Source organism: Thunnus maccoyii, chromosome 16 (assembly GCF_910596095.1).
Source record: "Thunnus maccoyii chromosome 16, fThuMac1.1, whole genome shotgun sequence".
NCBI classification, from domain to species: Eukaryota; Metazoa; Chordata; class Actinopteri; order Scombriformes; family Scombridae; genus Thunnus; species Thunnus maccoyii.
The window spans coordinates 7,710,501-7,737,725 of NC_056548.1; the positions used below are offsets into that span (position 1 = coordinate 7,710,501).

The following is a 27,225-nucleotide window of genomic DNA, read 5'->3' on the forward strand; positions in this document are numbered from 1 at the left end:
TGCTGACAGGGATTATATTTCTCCAGTGTTGGGTAAAATAAGAAATGGGAACAGGGGAACTTGTTTATTATGTATTCAGGCAGGTAGCTCATATGAAGTGTACAATACTCTGAAACAACCAACATTATCAGTCATTAGTTGTTTGTTGCCTCTTTATTTATAAGCACATAATCTGAAAATACTGTACTACTGTTATCTTTGGCAACAAATCAGAGACCCCATCTCTCCCCCTTTCCAACATTTCACTTTAATTTGAGCCTCTCTTTTTTTTTTACTATTAGATTTGACTTCAACATGAAATCATATTTAGTAAAACACCGTGCGACCCTCCAGTCTGAGAGCACAGCAGGATTAATACTGAAGACAGGAGAAGCTCTAAGTCGATATATATATAAATACATTTTAAGAAAATTCATCATTAGCGTACAGGCTAGTGAATCCTTTAAGTGTTGTCAAGAACTAAAATAAGATGATGGAAAGGAGACCGAGTTGATTTTCAGCATCACATTTTCATGCACTATAAAGGCTTTTGTTTGAACTATAATAAACATACAGGTACTGTAAACAAAATACAGCATACTAAGTGGAAAATATATGAAATGTTTGGGACACATCGCACTTTTCCACTTGCTCAACAATCATATCATTAAGTAAAAATTCGTATTTTTGTTAAAAGATTTGTTTTAGATGTCTTTTAACTCATTCACTACGTAGATAGTGTTATGTCATAAAATATAATGGATTGTGAGTGGTTATAAAATGAGACATCATCCAGCAGGAAAAAAAAAAAGAGAAGAGGATTATATTGTGCAGACCTGGGTTAATGTGCCATCTGTTCTGTGATAAATAAAGAAGTGCCAGGTGGGCAAAGACTGCACTTTCCTGACTATTGTGCATTGCAAATTCCATCAAACGCATCAAAGTATTTGAAAGGATTTCAAATACAGCGGTAAACTTGGACCTAGGTCTCCCGTGCAGCATGTGCTTTAGTAGCTCTTTGAGATTCAGATCATGCTCGGGGCTGCGCTGTAGAGGACGACGTCTCCGACCACTCGCAGCAGGGTTACTTCCTCCAGTCCGCCGACTCTGTGCTCGTACTCCAGCAGGTGGGTGCCGTCCACCGCCACTTTGAAACTGTCCTCCTCCACCAGGATCTTCAGCTGCAGATGAGACCGACAATGATGTCAACAGGTTAACACAAGTTTTCTGACCTGAGTCTGTGACCCTCCATCACAATGGTTTTGATGTGAATGTGACACAGATTTGATATGTTAAACACAGGTTACTTTAGGTCTTTAGTCTTACTGTAGGGTTACAAGTAAACCTCTACCTGACCTCCTGACCCCCTACGAGCCTGGAGGCAACCTGAGATCCTCTGGTAGGTCATTCCTGGGTCAAAAACTGAAGACTAAAAAGGTGACGGGGCCTTTTCTGTTCAGGCTCCTGCCTGAGGACGCTGTCTTATTTTAAGTCACTTTAAAATATTCACTATTTTACACTTCAGACTTTCTTTTTATTGATTTTTCTATTGGTTTTATTATCCTTTGTTGTATTTTATCATTTTATTACAATATTTTATTTATTGTCAGCTTTTTATTGTTTTTAAATTTTATGGAAAGCACTTTCTAGCTTGTTTTGAAAAGTGCCATATAAATAAAGTCCTTCTCATCATTATTATTATTACTGTAAATACAGGCAACAACAAGCCTGCTGCTCTCCTCAACAGGAAGTGTATTTTAATGACTGAAGATCATAAGTAGTTGTTAAAAGGTGACCAACTTTAAAAAAAGAAATGCTGAACACCATAGTTTCCTGCATGTTGCATCTTCACCGCAAAAATAATATTTGACCAGTGACCATTTTCAATGTTCATGACATAGAATTACATCCGGTTGAAGATGGAAGAACTCGGTGATGCAGCGCTGACGTCAGTTTAAACTACAGCTGTGGACTCACGTCATGTGTGTGGTGAGGTCCCAGCATTTACCCTTGACTCACATGAAAGATAAAATGTGAGTTACACCCGTTTTCAATATCTTGAGTGATACTTTGTACATGTGAAATAGAACACGCCCCCCCCCCTCTCCTCCTTCTGCCAACACAGAAAGTAGAAATCGTCAAGCTGACTGACAACGTTCACATTACATGCTGAAGTGGCCCAAATCTGATGTGATTTTTTTCATCGAAGCGTGAACAAACCAAATCTGATTTTTTTCATGTCAGATCTGGGCAACTTACATATGTGTTCCTAGATCTGATTCATATCTGATCACTGGCTACGTGATGTCCGCTATCAGAACAGTTAGATCAGAATTAATGTGTTGGTTTTTTTTAGATGTCTCAATTCTCTGCACATACTGCCTGTCTTCATCATTTAGTGTCGGCACCTCACAGCCCAGTAAAAATAAACATGTTGCCCTCTCGTTTTCATTATCATCTTCATCATCTGTATCTGTCACACAAATGATTTTATTGTTTTTATTTTTGTATACTGCAGGTCACTATTCAGTTAAATATGCGCATGTGCAGCAGTTTAGGAGCTGGATACATGTCACTAACAAACATGAATGTGAACCATCAATATAAAAAAGAAAAAAATTAGAATTGAGCATTAAGGCCTGTGATGTGAACGTAGCCCGAGTTTCATTCGTCTGATCTTTAAGGCCCCGCACACTCACAACACAGGTGTTTTCACCTATTCTGGCTGATTAGGCTGAAGTTGGGTGAAGGGATGCGAAGAATTATGTGAGGTCACCGAAGTCCTAATAAGGATGATAAAGGTATCCCACATTCCTGATTCAATTTTGGACCTTTGCTGCATGTCATTCCCCTCACTCTAACTTTCAAATAAAAAAGATACTCAATAATAATAATAATAATAACAACAAGAAATATGTTAGTCAAGTCTTGTCTGTACTGAACACACTCCTGAGTAAGCACAATAACATCTGTGTGGGAGGCTCATAGGTGTGTAGGAATAGAAATGCTCAATTATAAGTGTTTGTTTTCCAGTCTTTGCTACAGTTCTTTTTACCTCAAAACGTTGGCCCTGAACGAATGGGAAGCCTCCCTCCCGTTCCTCTGGCCCCCAACATCCTCCAAGGTTGGAGTTTCTAACAATAGTTTGCTCATGAAATCGAGGGTTGAAGTGAAAGACGACATCTTGACCTCTGATGAAATCAACGTTGAACCTGCGAGAAAAAAAAGAACTGAAGGAGCGCTGCAGCTATAACAACTAATCATTCTTTCACTGTCTGATGAATAAAGTATTAATGTGTCTTTAAAATGTAGTTTTATTTAGCTGAACAAAAGCCTCCTTTCACTGACAACAACTGCGTGTTATCAATAGTGAATAAAGTGAAAGTGTGAACCATTTCCTGAAGATGACGTGATCTGGAGGGTTAAGATGGATGCAGGGTTACTAAAAAGGCATCCATGTATGTTTCTTTCAAGCAGAAGCATCACTGACTGCACAATTAGAAAATGAATGTCGTTCATACTTTACCTGTCTGCGCCAGGAACAGGCTCCGCAACTATTGTGATTAAAAGTCGCGGCATAATTCCAGCGTGAAGTGGGAGATCATACGGCACCATCTGCAAGAAATATTTACATTTTAGATCATGACAACATGTTTACTGTGTTAAAATTGAGTTTCTCCTTATGTATATTTTATAATTTATTGTATTTATCAAGCAAAATATAGAAAATGCAAATATTTTTACCCTGTTGATAATTTGCCCGGGGCAGATGCAGAAATGTTCACATTTAATCACTAATAGTGTGACCGTAATAACTACACAGCTTACAAAGAGGACATTTTTAGTTAAACATTACTTAAAACTTTGACCATGCCCACATTCCTGCTCCAACACCCCACTGAGTCATCATCTCTTTCGTTTTAGTTCAACACACCTACACAGCGATCACACAGATGACACGAAAAAAAACCTGAAGAAAGTAAAGTCTGGAGATTTTTTAACATTTTAAAAATTAAAAAAGGCAACAACTGCACAAACTGATTTCAGGGCAAAGTGACAGCAAACAAAAACCTTTTAATGGTAAACATTTACAAAAGTGACAAGTCATTGTGGAAATAGTGATGAACATACATATGGTTATCAAGCTGTGATATTAGCAGATAATATTATTAATATTGAGTGTCTTAATAATACAGTAAAAATATTTGTCTTGTTAAAGTGTAAATTATAGCACATTGCACCTAATTAAAACATTACATCATGCAGGCAGATGAACACAAACCCTGACGGTACACTGTTATATGGCACTAATCAAACCACATGTTGATTCTGGAAGTGATGTCCTTGTCCGACTGAAAAGTTGAGTTCATTGCTTTCAATTATATGGTGGATAATATCTGGGCTGAAAGACAAGAATAGATTTTTGATGACTACATTTTGATCTTTTTGTTTTTTTTCTGCTATATGTTTTGCTTTGCGCCACAGCAGAGCCCAAGATAACAATACTCCAGATACAGCCCTCTATGAAAATTCAGCATCCTGCATTAAATCCCAGAAATGCAGGAAGCTAACTTTCTTCGTCCACCAACTGCAGTATAAAATAGACAGTTAAATGATTTCTGAAGAAACCCTGAATTAGAGTGGAGTTAGAAATCTGTAAACAATAATAATTACAACTGACCTGCTAAAGTGGCAGGTAGTGTAGATTTACTTTAAGGACAGGTTCACAACTTTTCAAGTCTGTCTTAAAACAACAGTCAGAAGCCCAAATGAACATTGAAACATGTTTTTCTTGCTGTAATAATTCCTCCTGTTCATACTGAACATTAGAAGATCCCTTCATAATGCACTTACAATGTAAGTGATGGGGGACAAAACCCAAAGTCCTCCCTCTGTCCAAAATTTATTTAAAAGTTTATCTGAAGTTAATATGAAGGTTCATCCGTCCAAATTAGTCAGATCAAGCAGATATCTTTCAACGTTACAGCCTTTTTAGTGCCAAAGTCCCTCTTTTTGTTACTATACTCCCACCGCAGCTCAACAGGGAAACGCTGTCCGAGGAAACACAAAGAGGGAATTTAATACTAAAAAGAGTGTAAATGTGGCAGATATCCACTTGATATGACTAACTCAGACTGCTGAAGCCTCATATAAGCTTCACATCAACTTTTAAATGCATTTTTGCACAAAATGACTGTGTGGACACACTGTGGATTTTGTCCTCCATCACTTACACTGAAAGCACATTTGAAGGAGATCTTTTAATAACCACTATGAACAGGAGGAATGAGTACAGTGAGGAAAACCTCTTTCAGTGTTTATATGGACACCTGACTGTTGTTTTAAGACTTTAAGATGTTTAAAGCCACAACCAAAGGATTAAGAACATTTAGCTGGTATCTGGTAGTAATTTCCCACCCTGATTCCCAAAGACTTCCACACCAAGAGAGATGATCCACTGCATACCAGAGCAAAAACACATCCACCAAGAAATGCAGCAAGCAAGCAACATAATATTATTTTTAAACAGATCTGGTACTCACCAGCATGCCTGGAGCGGTAGGCCCACCGTATGGACCCACTTGCCCGGGACCAGGACCAAAGGGGCAAGGGGCTGGAGGGAAGCCTCCGCCTGCAGGTGGTCCCCATGATCCAGGGGGTATTGGGGGGAAGCCACCAGAAGGGAATGCAGGGAAGGAACCAGGGCCAGCTGGAGGGGGGAAACCACCTGGACCACCTGGTCCGTACATGCCATTGCCTCCCCCTGGCTGACTACCTGGGAAAGGCACATTTGGATAAGGCCCAGGTGGAGCTCCAGGGCCAGAAGGAAATGGTCCGGTTGGGTAAGAAACAGGGCCTCCGGGTAGCTGTCCTGGAGCTCCTTCAGATGGGTACTGCCCAGGGAACTGCCCAGGAGCTCCTGGGCTGGAGGGGAACTGCCCTGGAGCCCCTGGTGCAGGTGGATATTGTCCAGGGATCCCAGGGCCAGCAGGAAACCCACCAGGTGCTGAAGGAGGTCCTGGATATTGCCCTGGTGCTCCAGGACCGGAGGGGAACGGGAACTGCCCTGGTGCCCCTGGGCCAGATGATCCCCCAGCAAAATCACCCGGAGCGGAGGGCTGGGTGGGAGCTCCAGGGGCTGAACCAGGCCATCCGGGGTTCACAGCAGGTGGAGGGTTGCCTGCAGGGGCCGTCGGGTTGGAGTTTCCTATTTTTTTAGCCTGGCTCGGGGAGTCGTCTCCTAAGGCATCTGCCAGCTGAAGTAGAAGAGAAAGGGAAAGTTGTACTCAAAACAGTCACCACTGGCTATCGGTAAAATAATAGATTCATTTACAATCCTGTTTACTCACCGAGAAATCTGCCATGATCTAAGACAAAACAAGAGAGGACATAACTTTCATTAGTTTGTTAGGTGGTTACAACAGCAAATGTGAACAAGCTGTCACACAGAGGCTCTGAGTAATAGCATAGTAAATGTTTCCATCCTCGCCTGGTGATCAACAAAATCCATTTGGGCGGACTAGAAATAGCGTCACCAAACTGTAATATTATTACAACAAGTTATACAGACGCAACACCGACTTTAGCTGAATATCAACGAGGATTTAGTTACAATCTTAGTTAAGTAATGTTACACAGTTGGCTACAGAGCTAGCTAACAGCAGCTAACTGTTAATTTACGTTCAGATGGTTAGCTCGCCTCGTTTGTTTTAGCTCCACGTTGTCTAAAGAGAGTAAAAGATGATATTTTATGCTACCTCGCCAGATGACGGACTCCTCTCAAATGACAGCGGATAACAGCGATGATTTATCCAGCAGTGGAAGCCAGTTACTCAGCTAGTTTAGCCTGCAGAAGCAGAGGACTACAAGCTAACGCTTAGATCATCTGCTCTCTGAACTACAACTCTTGGAGAGGAAGCGCGAGCACACCCTCACTGATGACGTATATAGAAGGATGTGCGCGTTCCGAAGCCAACACATACACATACACGCACACGCACGCGCACACATACTAACAACCTAAACTAAACTTTTAAGAAACTATATATGAGCAGTCAAAGTAAATAAGTTTTTATTAGTTTTAGTTATTAGTTTTAATTATTAAGTGTGAGGATCCAGTGAAAAACATGTTATAATGCAATGTTATACTACTACTACTACTACTACTACTACTACTACTACTACTACTACTACCACTACTACTACTACTAATAATAATAATAAGAAGAAGAATAGCATTATAAAGTCTTGAAGTAAAACAAATGTCTCTTAAAAATGAATTAAATCCTCTCTATTTTGTCACCTTTTAATAATATAGGATCTTTCTCCTTTCCTAAATATAAAAACAAACAAACATATTTCTTGCCCTGATATCATGCTCTCTACCCAACTGTTCCCCATTATTTACCTCTTAAATTATACTGTGTCCATCCAAAATTTATTTTTCCTTTTCAATTCTAGCAAAATATCAAATGAAGAATCTTTTTGGCCAACTTTACACACAATGATCAGTTTACGTGTCAGTAGGAGTTCTTCTCCACCATGAAAATACCTCTATAATGACTTATTTGGCTCTGGAGGAGATATCTGAGAAAATAACTCTTATGATGTCATCAGGATTATTAATGACTCTAATGATGTCACCAGGGTTATTTGGGCTTGGGTGTGGAAACTAAAAGGGAGTTTTAATGTAATAAAATTTGTTGACACATTGCTTACATGTCTTTAATTAAAGAGAGTTGTCTTAAATTTAAGCAATAACACAACTGAAATAGTGATTGTTAGAACAGAAGACAAATGAATTGTGAAATTAAATATGATAGACAGACATATTAGCAAATGGAAAAACAAAAAGTAAAATTGAACCCCTTACTTACTGTTCAAGCCAAATTCGACCCCTTTTTTTTTTTTTTTTTTTTTTACAAGAGAGCAGAAAAACACCATAAATACCCATTTTTTAAGCCTGAAATTTTATGACTTTTCCTAAAGTAACCTGGAATGTACAAAAATGGAAATATTTCATCGTTTTAAAATTGTTGGGGCTATACACATTTTTGTACATAATGTACCAGGTTAAATTTGATTCTTATTTCTTAAAAAAAATCAAAAACATTATTAGTTATTATTATGTTATTGTTATACATTCCTCACAGTCCAATAAAATGTATTGAAATCATGATGGCTGTTACGTTCTCATGTTTTAGGTAACATCAGACAATAATATAGTGTGATTGTAAACGTTTTTTTTCTCCATAAACACATAAAACATAAAGAATACACTCCCTCTGCTCTCTGAAAGCTTATTATTAGTGATACTGTGAATGGTCTGAATATTAATAGTATGTAAGGGTTAAAAGCCTTTTACATTTTTATTTTTGAAATCACATTTTATACTTAATAACATAAAGACATTAAAGATGAAAGAAAAGCATTATTATTTGGCAATTTTAATTATATTTAACTATCATTATAATATCACTTTGTGATATATATTATAACTTTGAGTGTTGTAATATATCCTTTAAGTCTTTCTTAATCATCAATTAATTAACTGATAATAATTAAACACTTTAAAAGTCTATAATTATTCCAGTGGATAACTCCAGGCTCCATATAACATAATAAAAAGGCAAGTTTTCTTTTCTATTTCTTTGTACCCTGTCTTTTAGTTGTTTATTAACTACTTGGTCTAATGAAATATAATGTATAATACAGAAACAAGCTGACACACTAAATCACTTAAAGATTTACTTTTTTTAAGTGGGTTAGTTTTAAGTTTCCTGAACAGATCTTTTCATTGAACTACTGCTAACTAAATGTTAAACATCACATTTTAACTATGCTTTCTGAAACACTCAATGTATTTCCTTTTATAATAAACCAGTCAGCGTGCAAAAACGATAGTGAGAACAGATTTATGGCCAACTTTTGAAGGGGGGGGGGGCGCTTGTTTGGGATTGGTCAAACCAGTCACAAGATGATGTGAAGTGAAAAAAAAAAAAAAAAAACATTGAAAGCGTCTCTTCCAGTCAGAGCAGCAGCTGCAGCTTCAGGGAATTTTTAACTCTACAACAATGGTAAGTTGTCGGAGGTGTTTGTGAGAGAGTGGTCGTCATTTTCGCGTTTGTCTTTTAATCGTGTGCTCTGAACAAAATGTGAAGTTTCTGTTGTTCCTGTTGAGAAAAAGTGAGGTCGCAGATTGGCTAGCGTTAGCCTGCTAGCTTAGCATGAGTTCCACCCTCTGTGCTCCGTCAGTGTCAAGTCAGGAAGTAGAGGAGTCAGCGTGTTCCGGCTCAGGATTTCAAAATAAAACCACTGTGGCCGAAGAAAATGTAAAAATGACAGATGATAGTATTTTATAGTTGCTATGCTGTGGATTAATTTTCATATAACTCTTACCACAAATCTTACCTCCAGATGTTAGCCACAAAAGCTCATAAAATCTGTGCTATAATTAATAATTTATCATCGTATGTTAATCGCAACAGTTATTTTTCTCCATGTTCTGACATTTTATAGTCCAAACAACTAATGGATTAATTGAAAAAAAGAATTGACAGATTAATCTTGACGAATAATTGTTAGTTGCTACCTAAATTCAGCTGATCTCATCAAATACATACACGTAGTTATTTATATATACACGTTGCATTGAGTCAGTAATAAGCATTGGATAATGTGAGGAAACTGCGCTCTGAGCTTTTTTTTTTTGTATTGCACTTGTAAACACAGCATTTTGTGTGTTAAAGGCAAGAATTTAGTAAGTCAGAAAGAGTCAAAATCTGTTCATTAGCCAAGTAGGCAGCAAACAAAGAATATGTCTTGGCTTTTGCTCCCACAAATGCAGCATAGAAGAAAAAAAAATAGAACAATAGTAATGTAATATTAAAATTAAATGAAAAAATTTAAATCTATTTACAGAATGGAATAATAGTAGTTTGGTCATGGGATATAAAACTTGAAATTAAATATTGACTGTTCAAAGGAAATATGAACTGTTTTATGGATAAAGAAATTAAGTGCATAAAATATATGAAGGTGACAAAAGCAAAAATTTTATGTGACATGTACAATAAATAAATTATGTAACAGCAGAGGTGTAATGCCACATACAATGTTAAGTCCAGTTTGATGAAATACATGAAAGCAACTGGTGCAGGGATGAAACGAGGGATGTGAGATATAAAGTTTTATAACAGTACAGTTCAGCTACTTAGTACTGAGTTTTGTAAAACGTTTCAAACATTGAAACCCTGCCGTAAAAACTGAGCCAAACCATCTGTAAACCCCTTAAAATCGCAGGGTGACCGTACTCCTGCACTTCTCTTGATTTTCCCAGATATGTTGTACGCTTTTAATTTGAAGACTACCTTCACAAGCTTCCTGTGCACGTGCAGTTATTCTGTGTAACGTGACGCAGCGGCTCGCGCTGATGTGTTTCAACTCGTTTTTTTTGGGGAGCTGCCTTCACGCTAGCTCGCTTCTATCGTGATGAACAATGCTTCTCCCTGGGCTTTTGACTGCGTGTCATGACAGCTTTACTCTCTGTAGTGTCAGTCAACTTTTAGAGTGATGTTACAGTCTCGTTTTTACACATGAGACACATTAAATTAGCTTTTTATTTTAAGTTAGCTGACTCTTAATTTCCTGGCTAGCTGTCAGCGGCTGCAGGAATTTGAACCTGTGGCCACCTCCGGGGTTTACTGTCGTCCTTGTTCCTCATATTTCCCCCCTGTGCATCCTGTTTTTTCACTCAGTCTCAACCACAGACACTCCAGTCTCTTCTTAATCTGTAAAGATCTTTTCTCTAAGCTCAGTGAAATCCTGACTCCCACCAGCCATCTGCTCAGGAAGGTGTAATTATAGAATTCAGAGACTCTGCAGAGACTCTTAGAGAGTTTTATGTCTTTGTGGTAGAGTTATGTAATATTGTGTGGACGTGACACAGGTTCAGAACGATAAAATCATGCAGGAACTGGTGTATCACTTTATTTCTGGATAATGGGTCACATTGAATTCCTGCAGGATTCATACAAAGCGCCAAGATATTTAAAGATAGTTTTAGCACTTTCGTACCACATTGCTTCACAGAAAAAGCAATAAAATGCATAAACACCACCTAAAGCTTCAGTCTGTGTCTCAGCAGCTGTCCTCCACACATATAAACCCTCTGCTAAGTTCCCTCAAATCACAGGTCCAAGTTAAACATAACTGATTTCGCAATAGATTAAGTTGAATACATCTTTATTATTATTTTATATTTAGACTAAAAATAGAACATATATAACAGATAAAGGGCTGCTTCCAAATTGATTATTTTCTCTATGAATCAATTTGTCTATGAAATGTCAGAAAACAGTGAAAAATTTCCCGTTATAACTACTTAAAGCCCATGGTGACGTCTTCAAATGTCTTGTTTTGTCTGATCAACAGTCAGAAATCCAAAAATATTCAGTTCATTCTCCTTTATGACACAGAAAAGCTTCAAATCCTCACATTTGAGAAGCTGCGACCTGCAAATGTTTGACATTTTTGCTTAATAAATGACTAAAATGACGACTGGATTATCAAAATAGTCGCCAAATAGCTAATCGATTAATCAACTAATTGTTGCAGCTCAAAACCGAACATAATTCTTGCTAAATTATAGGAAATATATTCTATTTGTCAATTACTGCAGCACTTTCTTATTGGTAAGTCTTTATAATTCAGGGACAATCATTTCATCCAGTAGGGTTTTGTTGGAGGGTCCAAGCTGTTTGCTCTATTGCTGAAGGCTGCACATATTGTGTTCTTTGGACCAATTATTCACACTGTAACAGTTCTTGTCTGTGTTTTCTTGTTCGTTAAGATTTTACTGTGAGAAATGCAGATGTAACAAGGCTGCGTCTTTGCTTTTGTTGTTTTCAGAGTAAACATGTGGCAAAACATTTAAGGTCAACAGCAAATCCATCACATCCTGTTAGAACCTTTTCACATCAGGAAAAAGCCAAGTTCATTTTCCTTAATCTACATGATGTTAGATACGTTTAAGGTAGAGATGAATAAATATAAATGTGTTTTGAGGAAGAGAAAAACTTTTTTTTCTTATAGAGGAACACAAATGAGAATCGTTTTTTTCACATCTTTGTTTCATTGTTTCATGCAAACACATTAGAGACATGTGTGTGAAGAAGGTGGAAGTGAGAAACTTTGACTCAAACAACAGTCTCAACTTTTTTCAATGCTGCTTCGACATTTATGCATCAGTGTTAACAATCTAATAATGTAATATATAATATAATCAGTCATAGGGGACATTTTACTGCAGAACAAGTAACTGTTTATACTTTACTTATATTTTGTTGTTTACAAAGCAGGACTTAGATGTTATTGTGAATTTTTACATTGTTGTACTGGTACTTAAATAAAGGATCTGAATATTTCTTCCACCACTGATAATATCTATGAATCAGAAACATTTGTTTAGTCGAGATGAATATGTCCTTTTTAGTTTTAAATCTGAAGATCAAGGCTTTGGTTGGTTAACTCTGTAAGAAAGATCGTTTAAAAATGCAGAATTGTACCGTTTAATAAGTGCTATTAAAAACACATGAATTCATTGTTTGTGAGTTTGAAGTTTAAGTGACCGTGTCGACGTCTCTGCACATTTCCTTCTTTTTTTAATCAGAGTGAATCACTGGTGGTCTGTGATGTGGATGAAGATCTGGTTAAAAAGCTGCGGGAGTTCCGTTTCCGGAAGGAGACCAACAATGCAGCGATCGTTAGTGAGTATTGGAAACACATTTATACCATTTAATTTATGAATGTGTTCTAAATCAAACACCAGTGGGGGAGGGTGATGTGAACAGGTTTTGTGTTACTCTCTGAATCGTTGTTTTTGCGTTAATCAAAATCCTTGACAAAGAGCAGTTTGTAGAATTGGGTCACCTTCCAAAATGTGTCCTCCTTCAGTAAAGCCTAAGCCATAAGCTACAGATACACTTATGGGTTGCAGTTTACCATTAACTCTCACAGCCAGTAAGATTTGTCACTACCTCCTGCTGTGTTGAATGAAATGGGGGGGCGGACACGTTGCCTCTTTAAATCCTGATTCAAATGAATGAACTTAATCCACATTCAGAAACTGCTTTGACCATTTCTTCTTGCTTAAGGTGTTTTCAAACCAGATTGTAGTTGACTGAATATAAAATAACTTTTCGATCAATGTCATATGTCACATCATATGTTTTCAGTTTGAAATCCATAGTTGACTCAGGTCCTGTTCACAGACTCTCTGCCTCTGTCAGCTGATATTTAAAGGAGCATTTCACCAAACTCGGGTTTTCAGTACGCTGATTAGTCTACACCTGTCCTCGCTCCACTTCACTGTTCCACATTTGTGGATAGTTAATTGAATCTAGCTACTTTGCTGGGAAATGATGGCTATGTAAATTGAGCCTAAGCTTTATCCAGATGAGATAAACACTATTCTCTTGATGTCCTGTTTAGCAACATACTTAAAGGAACACTTTGACATTTTGGGAAAGTTTGTTCAGATTAAACAGAGGAGATAAAACATGTTAATTAGTGAGCTTTAGAGGTGCTGGTATGCTAATTTTGTTACCTTTGAAAAGAGCCAAGCTAGCTGTTTTCCCCCCATTTCCTGTCTTTATGCTAAGCTAACCAGCTGTAGCCTGCAGCTTCATATTCGCTGTAGAGTGGTGTCAATCTTCTCATCTAACTTTCAGCAAGAAAGCAATTAAGCGTTGTTCCAAAAATGTTGAACTATTCCTTTAAATGTGCTTGCAATTTTAAGCTTTTTCATGTTTGGTTAGTATTTTTAAAGTATTTCTAGTGTGTTCCTGGCTTAAAAGCCAACAGATGAAGCCAGATTTGTTGTCAGTAAACACTCAGTTAAACCTACCTTGATAATAAGAACTGATATCCATGTTAAAATATTAGATTGGGAAATCAGTATATGCCTGGAGGACAGGCATGTATTTATTTATGGCAAATACAGCAGGTGGCTTCAGCGCTGCATCAGTTTGAGTATCAAACTGAGCTCTAAGCTTTATCCTCCACCATCTCTGGATCAAAATGTCAATGCTGCTAAATTGGATTAGGAGTGTGTTTTCATGGCGTGGACTCCGATTCAAAGGCATACACACCTTTAATATCCATTTGCAATAGAAAATATAAACATTAATTTTTTAAAAAACCTACTTGTTTGCTTTTTGTGCTTTTCCTGGTATTTTGTTCTTTTTTGTTGAAAACTCTTGACTTCAATTAAACCACTACCAATATTACTACTATTACCACAACTAAACTCATGCTGTTGGTTTGTAATATTTTTGTGTTTTCTTTTTTTAACCCCTCAGTGAAGATCGACAAAGACAAGCAGCTTGTTATTCTTGAGGAAGAACACGAGGTAAGTTATCTTTTACTGTGTTATTATAACATTATATACTTAATTCTTGAGTTTGTGTTCAACTTCACATTCAAATTTAAAGACTCCAAACTGAATTAAAATTAAATTTACACCACCAGTCTGAAGGAATTGATAGTGAAGTAGTTGAACTTTGTATGTTAAACTTGTTTTGTCAGCTGTTTGATGTTGGTGGATAATTGCTTTTCTAGATAAAGTGTAACCACATCAGGAAAAGAGTCACTTAACTTTTGATGACTCATCTGTCTTGTTTTAGGACATTTCTCCTGATGATCTGAAGGATGAACTGCCTGAGAGACAGCCAAGATATCCTTTGAATGAATGACCTGTCTTATTTTAAGTTATTTAAATTCTTATCCACCTGTATTGTAATTATATTGAATTGCTGTAAGTACAGTAATTGTTTTGGTGTCCTCACTTTCCTGTAACATGGCTTTAATTTGATAAAACTGATGGTGGGTATGTTGCTTGACATAGGTACTTTAATCTTACAGGTTATCTACATGTCAGTTTATTCAGTTCATTCTTGTAAAATGAGTCCTAATGTGAAATATATGAACTGTCCTTAGCGCCAGGAACATTTATTGTCTACAGTTATAAGTACCAACATGATGATGGACGCGTGTCTTATCCGCTCTGCTTCATCTTCTCCAGTCCAGTGGGTAAGAATGTCTCTGGAATTACTTTTTTTTTTTCAATGTAGAGCATCACTTAAAAACTGTGAATTGTGCATATGGTTCACTGAACTTTTGTAAATGTTGGTGTTTGACAGGTTGCAGACCAGAACAGCAGATGATGTACGCAGGAAGCAAAAACAAACTGGTGCAAACTGTCGAACTGACCAAGGTTAGTGAGCCCAGGGTTCTGACAGACTTAAAAAGTCTTAAAGGTCTCATATTCTACACTTTTCTGGTGCTTTATTTGAAGTCTTGTTATCCATAAGAAGATGTTTTTGTGGTGTAAGCACCAAAAACCATCTGAGTATAGTTTTACATCTCCTCTCTTAAGCTTCTCTGTGGAGCTCTACCAAGAATAGGCTGTTTTGTGTCTGCCCAATGCCTCTCTCTTCTGATTGGCTGACAGTTTTCTGAGCTAGGTAATACATGGGCTCTGGGTAAAACTCACCGGTAAATTGCGACAGCTACCACTGAGGATAATGTTATCCAACCTTTTGAAGGCTGTGCAATGACAAATTGCTTTGTGACATCCAACAACTGCGCAGCATTTCCTCCACTGTCTGTGTCTCCTCTGCTCTGCTCTGTGTGCATGTGTGTGTGGAGGGGCTAAGCCCCGCCCCCGGTGAAACAGAGAGCACAGTAGAGAAACTAGCGTGTAAATGACAGCAAAACACAGTAGAGACTCTCACACTGAGATGAAGTGACATGAAATGAGTGCACATAACTTAGGTAATTAACATAAATACAACATAAATAAAACATATTTTGTTTCTTTCAGGATTAATTATTTGAGACTATATTTATTGATATTGTGATTGTGAATTCATTATTTAATTTCATTATTTAGCCCAGAATATGATTAGGGTCTTTTGAACACTGGAAATGATTTATTGGGCTAAGTGTTACAGGGGAAAAAAGAAATTATTTAACTCAAATCAAACCCAACACTCAGGAATTTTCAGCTTTGCGTGACTCTCCCCTATGTTAATTTTATCCATAATAAAAGTTAATGTGGGAAGATCATGAAGAGAAGAATCTCCCTAATAAATGAAGAAAGTTGTTTATGGTTAATTTGTCAATTGTTTTAGGAACTGCATCCTAAAACGTCTCCCTTATTGTATTAAAAGAAAATTCTAAATCCTGTTATATTTGCTCTATTTTATGTTTTTTTTTTCCAGGTGTTTGAGATCAGAAACACAGAGGACCTAACAGAGGAATGGCTTAGAGAGAAACTTGGGTTCTTCCGCTAAGGTCATCTCATCCAGACGTCTGGGACGTGAGGAGGATCCAGATCACACAACGTGTGTTGTGTCGTCTCTTTGGGAGAACACACCACAGTTAATGTTTCCTTTCTCTTTGTACCAGACCTGATTTAAATAGTGTTTGCTAATACTTTCTGTTCTCAGTTTTAGGCTTGTTTGGTGGAGTTTTTGGCATATTACGGTTCAAAGTGTGCCAGAGGGTTCAGACAATCACATACTTTTCTGTGACTGTCAGCATGCTTGGCACTATCTAAACCTCACCCATCTGTCAGCCTAAAACTGAAATACTATTTGACGCAGGTCTGACTTTGTCTCCCGTACAATCTCTCCATGTGCCAGTTACGTGTCTGTAATGAATTAACACTCCCATAGCTCTTGAAGTGGACAGAAATTGATAGTGCTCATCCGCCCTTCCTTAGCAGGTTCATTCAGGAGAATTTAAAGACATTGTAACAACGGTTTCTGGTTCTCTAAGTAGTTTACACTCAGTGTGCTTTTTGCAACTGTAAACCTCTTAAGTTTCACCTTTTTTATTTCTCATAATTTTCCATAAGTTGAGGGAGTCTTACTTTTTAGATAATTTTTGGTTATTTCTGGTGTATCTAGGGTTATGTAAACATACAATATACTTTATAGCAGTTACTTCCTTTTGTTGTGAAAAACAAACATCCTGCCAGAACATCTGAACAATCATAGCATCAATTTAGAACAATATAGAGTTCTGTTTTAGTTAGTTCCTCCTTCAGTATTAATTTAAGGGCATTTAAATGATAATTTAGGTAACAAACTCTAATCGCTCCAGTCTACAAAGGACAAAAACACTAAGACCATTTGACAAGTGTCACTAAGACTTAAGTATGATGTGTTGTACCTTCTCTTGTGCACATGAACAAGCTGGCAGAAACCTTCTGGTGTTTATCTTGCTGCAGATTTGTCTCTGTTATTCTGTCATCAGATCACATCTTTGCGTCTGTGTTTAGAGAAGAAACAGTGTGATTTTGTGGGTAAAAGTGTATTCAGCCTTTGACCTGCATATTTGTTACAATGATATCACACATTAGATAACAATATTTCCACTGAAACATTCCAGACTGAACAGTTTATACAAGAAACCTCTCTAGTCTCTAGTGACCATGACAGTCTTGAAAACACTGCACACAGGGGCGGCATCACCTGCCCTCTTTTTAATCTACTGGGCTACTCTGTATACGTGGGTTACTGTGTCTTTATGGAGATTGTTAGCTATTATTGTGCATTATAGCTATTACTGTTATTAGTGTTTCTGAATGTTGTGCTTAATTCTGATGTAAAGCCACTTTGATTGCTTTATGGTGGTCGTAGCCTCAAGATGCTCCATGTTGAGGATGATGGCTGCGACTTCTCCAAATGCCAGTTGTGCTTAATATTTAGACTTTGGTGGGTAAAAAAGACAGCATCTGGACCATTTTCATTTTCCATACAGATCAGGGTTTGACCAATATAGTTTTGTGAAGGCTGATACTGATATTTGTGTATTGAATGTGCCAGCAGCTCATATTTTGTGCCAATATCTAATATTAACAGCGCAGTCTGTAAGTATTTATATGAGTTTCACATTTTTTATTGTGTTGGATTAGAATTATATCATATGGAGCCTGAAATCAAACATTGACTGAGGTTAAAATGCCAAATTATAGCCTTCAGCACTTTTCAAACGCAATGTGCTGGAATAAAGGGTTAAAACAACAAAAAATGTGTCACTATTAAACACTTATGGACTCAATTTTGTTTTTATTTGGCTGTATTTGTGCCCCAAAACTACATTTTTTCCTGCTGAATTATATTCGTCTGAGGGTGGAAAATCCTCTAAAACAGCACACTAAAACTCCAAACTAATTCTAGTAAGGATTAGCAGCTTTTAACAGCAGGGCGACCAGCCCTAGATATTCTAAAAGTACATAAAATGTACTTATAATGTACTAATAAAATTGTATCGCAGGTGCTACTGTCCTGGTTTTATGTGACTGATGAAGGAAAAACCTCCATCTTACCAGTGGTGGCAGTTTTCCGATTCTTAATAAAAGCTTAATATCAGCTCGGTATATTGGTCTGACCCTAATAAAGAATAATAGAAACAAATGAATTCCACGTGTTCGCTCGTCAGTGTCGTCTCTTATTGAGAAACTTTGGAAACGTTTAAGGGCGGGTTGTGGCTCATTTATTGCCTCAAGGCAGGAAATCGCCACATAATGTATGATGTTGTACTGCGACAGTAAGTCTACATACCAATGCCTTGTCTTAAAATTTTTGTCATATTTATGTCTTTAAAAAAATCATGAGGCCAAAATGAAAACATGACTCAAATATTTTTTTTGTGAGAAAAACAGAGGGTGATTGAAAAAGCTTTGTTGGGGGACTTTAATGTATTTTTGTTTTAAGACACTATTTCTTTTTTGACTTTCTGATCTGTAATGTCCAAGAGACATCAGCTGTCTAAGTACAATGATAGAAACAGTCCGACTCAAATTATGCACAGTCACACCTCTTCATGTGGATCAATAATTGACAGCAAATTAAGACAATAATCTTTCATGCTTTACAGGTCAGGACAGGGTTTAGTTCAACAGTCACAATGATATATAGCTAATCATTGGTTTTGTCATCTACTGATAACATCAAAGCAACGAAAAGAAAAAAAATTAATCTTTGATTGATTCTCATGTTCATAATGGTTTCTGTTCTTACTTGAACTGAGGTTGTACACAATCCTTTATTGGTAAATGTAAAGTTTTATAACCCTAAGACCTGCAAAATCCTTTCAACTGTGGTAAATTTTAAAAAAAAATGCACAGTCTGAAATCAAGTGTATCTTTTGACAAAATTTTTGACAAAAGCAATACAGGCTAACTTTTAAACTTTGTATTTCATTTGAAATATGTGCAATGTACTGATTTCAATGTGAATATAAAAACATGTTTAGCTGTTATCTGTTTCAAAAGGAAATTCTTTAAACCTCTAAAATGTGGAGAGCTACTGTAAATGAAGAGCACGCTTTAATGTGTGTAATGTCTGAACAGTTTGCATAAGCCTGACAGAAGTTTTATAATGACACATTCAAGAATTTGCTGCTCTGTTGCATGCATTCTTCGTAGAATAGAGAATATATCTTAAATTATTAATACACTTGCACCTCAAACATTGGTCTCAGCTGCGTTGTTACTCTATCTGAAATATTTATGTACCCAGGGTCCTTTTTTGATTAAAGAAAACCTCTGCTGCTTATGTTTTCATGGAAATGGGATGTAAAGGACAGTACATTGATCATGTGTCAAAAACAATCTCCCCGGTAGTTTTCTTTGGTTTTGAGCCATGCATTTGGTTATGTCCTGTGGATCTGATAGATTTCCCTCTTATGTGGTGAACCTGTTGTATATTTGGCCTCTTGAGTCTTTTTCTTAAACTGCAAATGTGTTGTTTAGCTTTTGGTGTCCTCTGATCAAATGCCTACTATTCTGTTTTCTCTCCTTTTTAATAAAAACACACCTGGAACATGTATCATAACCAGCTGCCTCATGGCATCAGTGAAACTTGAGATATTTGTATTTTTCCCATACTTTATAAAGCGTCTATTTGTCCCTATTGTCCAAATAAAACGTCAGTGATGTTTACCCTTCTGTTTCCCCGAGACTGCTGTTTTCTGTGAATATGCTACTTATATTTTGTCCAGCTGGTCAGATGAAAACAGTGGACTAATTTGCAGTTTGATGCACTTAAAAACGAAGACACAGAGCATTAGTATGGTAAGCAACAAAACGCAACAGTGACTTCCTGAATAAATAAATAATATAATAAATATTGTATGGGTAATGTATTAAGTTACCTTATTGGTAGTTTATGCACAGCCTGGTTAGATTTACATTAAAAATGATGGATAATATGTACATGTCTTTGTAGTAGTTGTACAATTACTAAGTTCAGTAGATGTTTTGGTGTTACAGAACAACAAACAGTATTAAAAATATATTTTTTTTACTTCAAAATAATAAAACAAGCAACAGTGTTAATTGTAGCAACTAAAGGAAATGAAGGTTTGAATTTTGGGAGAACAGGACTGATTAAAAGACTCAAAGAAACACTGAAGGACATAAATAACTCCAGAAGATGGCAGTAATGCAACAATAAGGATGCCAGCTAGCTAAACACTTACTGAAGAAGAAGACACACTGACTTACCTCATGCCTCAAATCGGTTGCGGAGCTGCCTGCATCATCCGCCGACCGAGCCAGGAACCGACGAGCAGAACCGGAGAAAAAAAATGGCGTTCACATTCGCGGCCTTTTGTTATATGCTTGCTCTGCTGCTGACGGCGGCGCTTATCTTCTTCGCTATCTGGCACGTAAGTACACATTTAGACAGTTTTAGACGAGGCGGTTGGCCTGCCGGTCCAACGGGGCTAGTAAAACTGGGTGAAAGAGCGAGGAAGCCCGGCGAAGACCGCGGCTAACGCAAGGCCAGCTTTTGTAGCCACATAGCGGGGACGTTTTTTTTTTACGTAGCTCGCCGCGGTTCTTGGCAACGTCTGAATGGAACGTATCCAAGCAAGCTCCATAGAAACGGCCGCGCGCCCACTGCTTGGTAAACGTTCTGGAACGCGTTCGTTCTAGAATGAATGGCTCACACCCAGCCGTTGGCTATGAGCTAAAGTTAGCCCTTAAAACACAAACACTGTTGTTTTTTTCTACACGTCATGTTATCATCATACTCTGTTTTCCACTGTTCACCGTCTATTAAACATAGTCTGACAACAGCAGACGCCTCTCATCTTTTCAGACTTGTCCAATAATCAGCGTTTAGTTAGTAGCTAGCCAGCTAGTTAGCAAGCTTAACCGCTAACAACGCTGCTGTCATCCGTTTTCTGGAGCCTTTACCAATTTCCCGACATGTCACATTTCTTCCGTTTTTCCCGATACTGTTGGTTAGGTTGTTAAAAGTTGAAACATTCACAGTGTAGATTGACAACTTAAACGTATCGCGACCATGACACAAAATGTCATATCGTTAACGTTACTCATTGATACTTTTGTCACATTTCTACAGTTAAGATGGGATTAAGTTAAGAACATTAGTTGGTCAAGAATACGAGAAGTCAGAACGAAAGTCTCAGTCAGAAAAGTAAAAATGACCATGAACAGGACCTGAAACATTAAACTGAGAAATGTCTTTGGTGTAACTAAGTAGCAGAGTAATAAAACAGGAATTGTTACACAAAATAAAGCACAGTGTACTAATGTTAGTTAATGAGTAACCTGTCAGTTGACAGTGGTGCTGAAAAAAACACTGAAACATCCGGAAAATGAATATAAGATAATCTAAATAACCAGTCCATTGTTTAAGTAATTTGTCAACACACTTCCAAGTATTCTGTGATTCCAGGTTAGCTCCTCAAATATGAGGATTTGCAGCTTTTGTCTGTTTTTATGCACTTGTAAATAAAGTATATTTGGGTTTTGGTCAGTAAGTCAGACAAAACAAGTATTCACCTCGGGCTTTCTGAACTTGTGTTGGGTGTTTTTTCACTATTTTGCTGACATCTTGCACACCAATTCAAACATTTATTAATTTACCCCCTCAAAAAAATATTGTAGTTGTAGTTGGTTACCATGGAGCATGAGGTGAATAGACAGTAAAATCAAGGCTGTGTCTGTGTTAACATTTTGTGGAAGCACCGATTGTCATCCCTACAATATTGTCGCAATATCGATATTGAGGTATTTTGTTAAACTATCTTGATATTTGATTTTGTCTATATCCCCCAGCCATAGGCAAATATACATAACAATAACAGGGAGAGTTTGCTCTGTCAGTGCTGGAAAAGTGCTGCAGTACTTGTATAAAATATTGCACAGACAGACTATAATAAAATAAAAGGAACGCTGCACTTAAAGACATTGTTGCTCTTCTTACACTTTGCTAAAATTACCACTTTATATTGAATTTCCCTCTGTACTTTGTTACATTGTGATCCTCTTATTCCTGCAGATAATAGCATTTGATGAGCTGAAGACTGATTACAAGAATCCTATAGATCAGTGTAACACTTTAAATCCGGTAAGTGACACCACCGTATCCGACACACCTTCCTTGCCTCTATGACTGCATGCTGATCTGCTCTGTTGAAAGATGTTTTATTTACTTTAGGATAACTTTTATCTGCCTATCTGTCTTTCTCGATCATTTCTCTGCACTGTTATGCTAAATAACCTGGCTGTTATGAATTCAGTGATCTTGTCCGCTGTCAAACTCTAATGCATTTTGTTGTTTTGTTTTTCCTAATCTGCTTTTTTTTTTTTTTTTTTTAACACTTTGTTAACGGCAAAAAGACAGTTGAAAAGGTCAAAAAGATTAAAAGAGTCAAAATTGCATTAAAGGTTTGTACCAATCTTTAAAATGCCCGCTCAGTTCAACTCAGTCTGCAGTCTTGTCATTTTGCACGGAGAAGTGTTTGCAAACGTCTTTTCAGTTAACTAATCTCAGAGTTCAGGCTAGAGTTCAGCTCGGGATTAGTCCACATGCCACCTGTGCCTCAAGTTTTTTACTGTAATGTAGTAGTTTTTTGGGTTTTTTTCTTTTTGAATCTTGATTTTTTTTTACTTTGGGAGCATTTTTGACTGTTGTAGGTATCAAGAATATTAGTTGTCCTCTATTCTACAAACCTCAAAGTGCAGTTTTAAGAAATAAGCATTTACTGAAATACTGGATTGTGCTTCTATTGTCATGTTTCTACCTCATCAAACCAATTAAATTGGACTAATTGTGTCTTTTAAGATGTTTGTAAGCAACTTTTTTAGACATGCTGTTCATCAGAAGTGGGATAATAATATTCTCTCAGATGAAATATCCAGTGTTATCGACTGCTGATAAAGTATAGCTGTTAACTGAAAAGACTTGCAAATGCTCAAAACATGCATGATCTTTATTACGACCTTCCCTTTGTTTGCATATAGTGTTAAAAGTTACTTGTACAGTAAATTCACAGTAAACTCCGAAGGTCAGGTGGTAATTTGTCTTGTTGAGTTTGGGACTACAGTAATGTGTCACCAGGTCTACACACTGTCCTGACAAAGCTTTTACGTAACAGTATTCATAGTAATCGTATTAAATCATATCAATATCTCACAGTTCACCCGCAAGATGTAATAGGATCTAGCTTTTTTGAACAGTTGATACTTTGAGCTGGGGATCATGGCGCAAGGTGATGTCCGATTGGTGTTGGTGGAAATTGATTTAATAGTTTTAAATGAATCTTTTTAATAATTTATATTACATATCAATCTCACTTTTCTACAAGGTGGAGGCTGCATTTTTGATTCGGCAATTAGCAGAAATAAGCTACTTTACAGTGTTGGCTCTAACTTCGTCACCTGTGGTTTGGAGCAGATGGCTGCAGAATCCCAACACTCTCCAGCTCAGCAATATTTGGGACCACTGATTGGTTAGCGATTTCACTAGTAGGAGGAGTCATTTCTTTTTATTTTTTTATTTTTTTGGTTAAAAGCACAGATTCCTCCATCTCTAATCACTCCACAGTACAATCTGCAGTTTTGACCACGGCTAGTCTTTTTGCGTGTGGAACGCTAAGCGCAGTTGGCACATATTTTTTTTTGTGCTGTGAGTTTTATATTTGGCAGAACAGTGCAGGATTTCAACACATTATGGCCCCCCTTTTTCCTGCACCTTCCTCCTCCCACACACACCCCTTACCTCTCCATCTGTGGGCTGTTGGTCGCCCCTACCCCTCCGCCCTCTCTGCTTTTTTTTTTTTTTTTTTTTTTATTTCCTCGAATGCATGGCTTACATGTGGTGCCTCCATCTGCCCCCCTGAACCCCGCACCAGTTCAAACTCTTGTCAACCTGAGGCAGGCTGCTGCATCAACACTGCTAGTGCTCACAGCATGGTCCCTTCTCCAAGTGTGTTGCCCGGTCCGTTTGTCAGGAAGTTGGATGATCTGTAGGTTTGCCCTCACTGCAAAAGAAAATGTTGATGTTGAGATGCACAAACATTCTCCAGAGCAAGCTGTGTTTTCCCTTTTTTTTTAACTTGTGGTCACACGTAATGATGCATGACATTATAAACAGGTTGGGAAATTAACCTTTTTTATCTACTTTCAGTTGTGTCTGGTAGATTTCTAAAACTCTACCAGTCACTCAGATGATTTACCACAGTTATAAGTTGGTGCTAAAGGCTAAAAGTGATACATGATTTGGCTGCGTTGCTCATTGTCAGACAGAGGACATCTGAGGGTTGTGCGTAAGCCTCAGCGTGGGAGCTTTGTGAAGGTCGGCCAAACGGGGGTCTTTTTATCCTCAGCGTTTTATGATTCACGATTTGCAGGTGGCAGGTCTTAATTTTCCACCCTGTTTATTGTGTTACACATTGTGCGTGAAAAAAGCACTCTTCATGTATTTTTACCTACAGTACGATGGCCACACTGCACAGAAATTTAAGAACATATATTAAAATAAAAAGCATTGTTAAAATACGAATCTCACTAGATCTCATGATTTGGACTCTGTGGAGCTGAGTCTTTAAATAGCTCATTTTCTCTTTGTAAAAAAAAAAAAAAGGCCTAATTTCCTTTGAGACTTGTCTAACTTTTTTTATATTGTAATGTCTCTTGTGTGTTAACTTTATATTAGCCAACTTAAATTTATTCCATGTGCCTCCACACTTTGGTAACACAGAGTTTTGTGTGGACATATATATACATTAGTTAGTGGATCAGGCTTAAGAAGAGTTAGACTGCTGTATGTGGGTTTTTGACATGTTTCTTCAATATTTCTCTTCACAGCTGGTGCTCCCAGAGTATCTCATCCATTTCTTCTTCTGTGTGATGTTCTTCTGTGCGGCCGAGTGGCTCACCCTCTGTCTCAACTTACCGCTGCTGGCTTATCATGTCTGGAGGTGGGTATCTGACCTGAAAGAAATCATCCTTTCGTTTGAAAACTGCTGTCAGCGGAACTAAAAGCCATCAGTGTTACCTGATTGACTCGAACAACTACTTTTGTTTTACTGTGTTGCAGGTATATGAGCAGACCTGTGATGAGCTGTCCAGGACTCTACGACCCGACAACCATCATGAATGCTGACATCCTGGCGTACTGTCAAAAAGAAGGCTGGTGCAAACTGGCTTTCTACCTTCTGTCATTCTTCTACTATCTCTATGGGTACACAGTTATCTTTATTTCTCTGCCTTTAGTGTTTTGGTTCAATATTTAAAACACTTTAGTCCTAGCTGTACTATCTGGGGATGTCCAGTTTGTAATCGTGTGTATTAATATTGTATTTTCTCGTCTATTCTTAACAGGATGATCTATGTTCTGGTGAGCTCTTAAACCGGGCAGTGAAGGAAAAGGACCTGCATGTACAGTAAGACAGCCAGACACTATGATCTTAGTGCTGGACACAGGACCTGCTGGAGACCACCGTTCAGCAACACAAGACGCCATTTCAAGCGGACAAACTCTCGACCCTACACACAAACACACACATACACACACACAGCACAGTGTGTCATTTCGGAAACATTTAGCCCGTTTTAAGAGAATATCTCGGCCGCAGTGTGTTCCTCTCATAGCACTATAGTTTCAAAATTTTATGGAAAATACGGACAAACCTGAATGGACAAGCTTTTTTTTTTTTTTTTTTTTTTTTTTGCCCCCCTCCTCTTTTTATTTTTCATGGTGTGTTGATATTGATGCTTGGAATTTAAATAAAGTTTTGTTTTTTTTCATCTTGGTTCACAACTTTTGAGTGTTTACAAATTAGGTAGACATTTTCAGGTGTGCACTATCTGTGCGAATCTAAGCTGTTTGCTAAACTGCATTAGCTTTTTTTTTTTTTTTTCTGTGAATTAGATTCTGGGCTTTTAACAGCAAATTTATACCTGCCACGTGACTCATTGCCATCACTACAACAAATAGCAATGTGCAAACCAGACTTGTGTTCTTGCTTACAGATATATATATATAAATAAATATATATAAGGTCTTCAAATGAACATTTTGGGACATGAACGTACAGAGAGGGCTGAATGGGTAGTTATCACTTAGTGAAGCGTGTTGCACAGGGACAATCATAGTCTGGTTGTCACAGCATCAGTTTTCAAACTATCTGATGTATTGTCTCCATACTTCAGACCTATTTATCATCACACTCAAACCGTGTAACCCTTGTTGTACTGAAACCAATGGCAATATTTGTTTTCTTCAGTGTGAATCCAGAGTAGAAAGCGACGTGTATGTGACCTGTATTTCTGTAGACCCGCTCCCTGCAGCTCTTGTTAAAACTAAAAGGTAGACTTAACAGTACAATAATATATTCAGCACTAGCAAACATCAGTATTTTGTTATTCTCTGCTTTCAATTGAGCTTTGTTAGGAACTTGCTGATGTGCCATACTGTTGAATGTACCTTTTTTTTTTTTTAAATTACTTAACTGTTCAACATGTTTGTCATTGTGCATTTATGTTCATTTCAACACCAAATATTCCAAACAGCGTGAGGAACTCCAGCGTTAATTTATTCAATGTTTTTAATTCTGCTTTTTATGTCTCCGAGATATCAAACACTCCTCGCAGTGTCGGCTCATTTCCCAGAATCAAAATCTGGAAAATGATGGAGGTTTTTTTTGTTTCTTTAGACTCGAGGCCATTAGACAAATTGTTTTTTCAGAAACACTAGAATATTTATTGCCATTTTCAAATGTGTAAATTTTTTCAGGGAAAGGGATGATTATTTGTCACAGGTGAAATTTTTATGTATTAGATCCCATCATATGTCACATCTAAGAAATGAGAACTTGAGTTTATTTGAAACTGAATAAACGTGTCCCACTCTGTTA

The 27,225-nt window shown here is 37.4% G+C and overlaps 3 protein-coding genes across 7 annotated transcripts; 2 read left to right on the plus strand and 1 right to left on the minus strand.

Moving 5' to 3' along the window:
* Positions 1-50: 50 nt before the first annotated feature.
* On the minus strand, positions 51-20,646 carry lgals3a (lectin, galactoside binding soluble 3a). 5 transcript variants are annotated; one of them, XM_042436845.1, is made up of 7 exons: positions 20,558-20,646; positions 17,218-17,316; positions 6,330-6,347; positions 5,523-6,236; positions 3,506-3,594; positions 3,035-3,191; positions 51-1,160 (listed from the first exon to the last, which is right to left on the minus strand). In XM_042436845.1, the coding sequence occupies exons 3-7, from the start codon at positions 6,342-6,344 to the stop codon at positions 1,005-1,007; spliced, it is 1,131 nt and encodes a 376-aa protein (XP_042292779.1). In that variant the 5' UTR covers positions 6,345-6,347; positions 17,218-17,316; positions 20,558-20,646; the 3' UTR covers positions 51-1,004. The 5 variants fall into 5 exon arrangements, with proteins under 5 accessions (XP_042292779.1, XP_042292780.1, XP_042292778.1 ...); XM_042436846.1 differs by lacking the exon at positions 17,218-17,316 and having other exon boundaries at positions 20,558-20,623; XM_042436844.1 differs by lacking the exon at positions 20,558-20,646 and having other exon boundaries at positions 17,218-20,001.
* gmfb (glia maturation factor, beta) lies at positions 8,970-19,993 on the plus strand. The gene is made up of 7 exons (XM_042436853.1): positions 8,970-9,056; positions 12,650-12,746; positions 14,340-14,389; positions 14,664-14,713; positions 14,987-15,069; positions 15,180-15,253; positions 16,263-19,993. Exons 1-7 carry the CDS (start codon positions 9,054-9,056, stop codon positions 16,332-16,334), a joined length of 429 nt encoding a protein of 142 aa, XP_042292787.1. The 5' UTR covers positions 8,970-9,053; the 3' UTR covers positions 16,335-19,993.
* On the plus strand, positions 20,558-27,225 carry cnih1 (cornichon family AMPA receptor auxiliary protein 1). The gene is made up of 5 exons (XM_042436852.1): positions 20,558-20,721; positions 22,365-22,433; positions 25,175-25,287; positions 25,407-25,550; positions 25,691-27,225. The coding sequence occupies exons 1-5, from the start codon at positions 20,641-20,643 to the stop codon at positions 25,716-25,718; spliced, it is 435 nt and encodes a 144-aa protein (XP_042292786.1). The 5' UTR covers positions 20,558-20,640; the 3' UTR covers positions 25,719-27,225.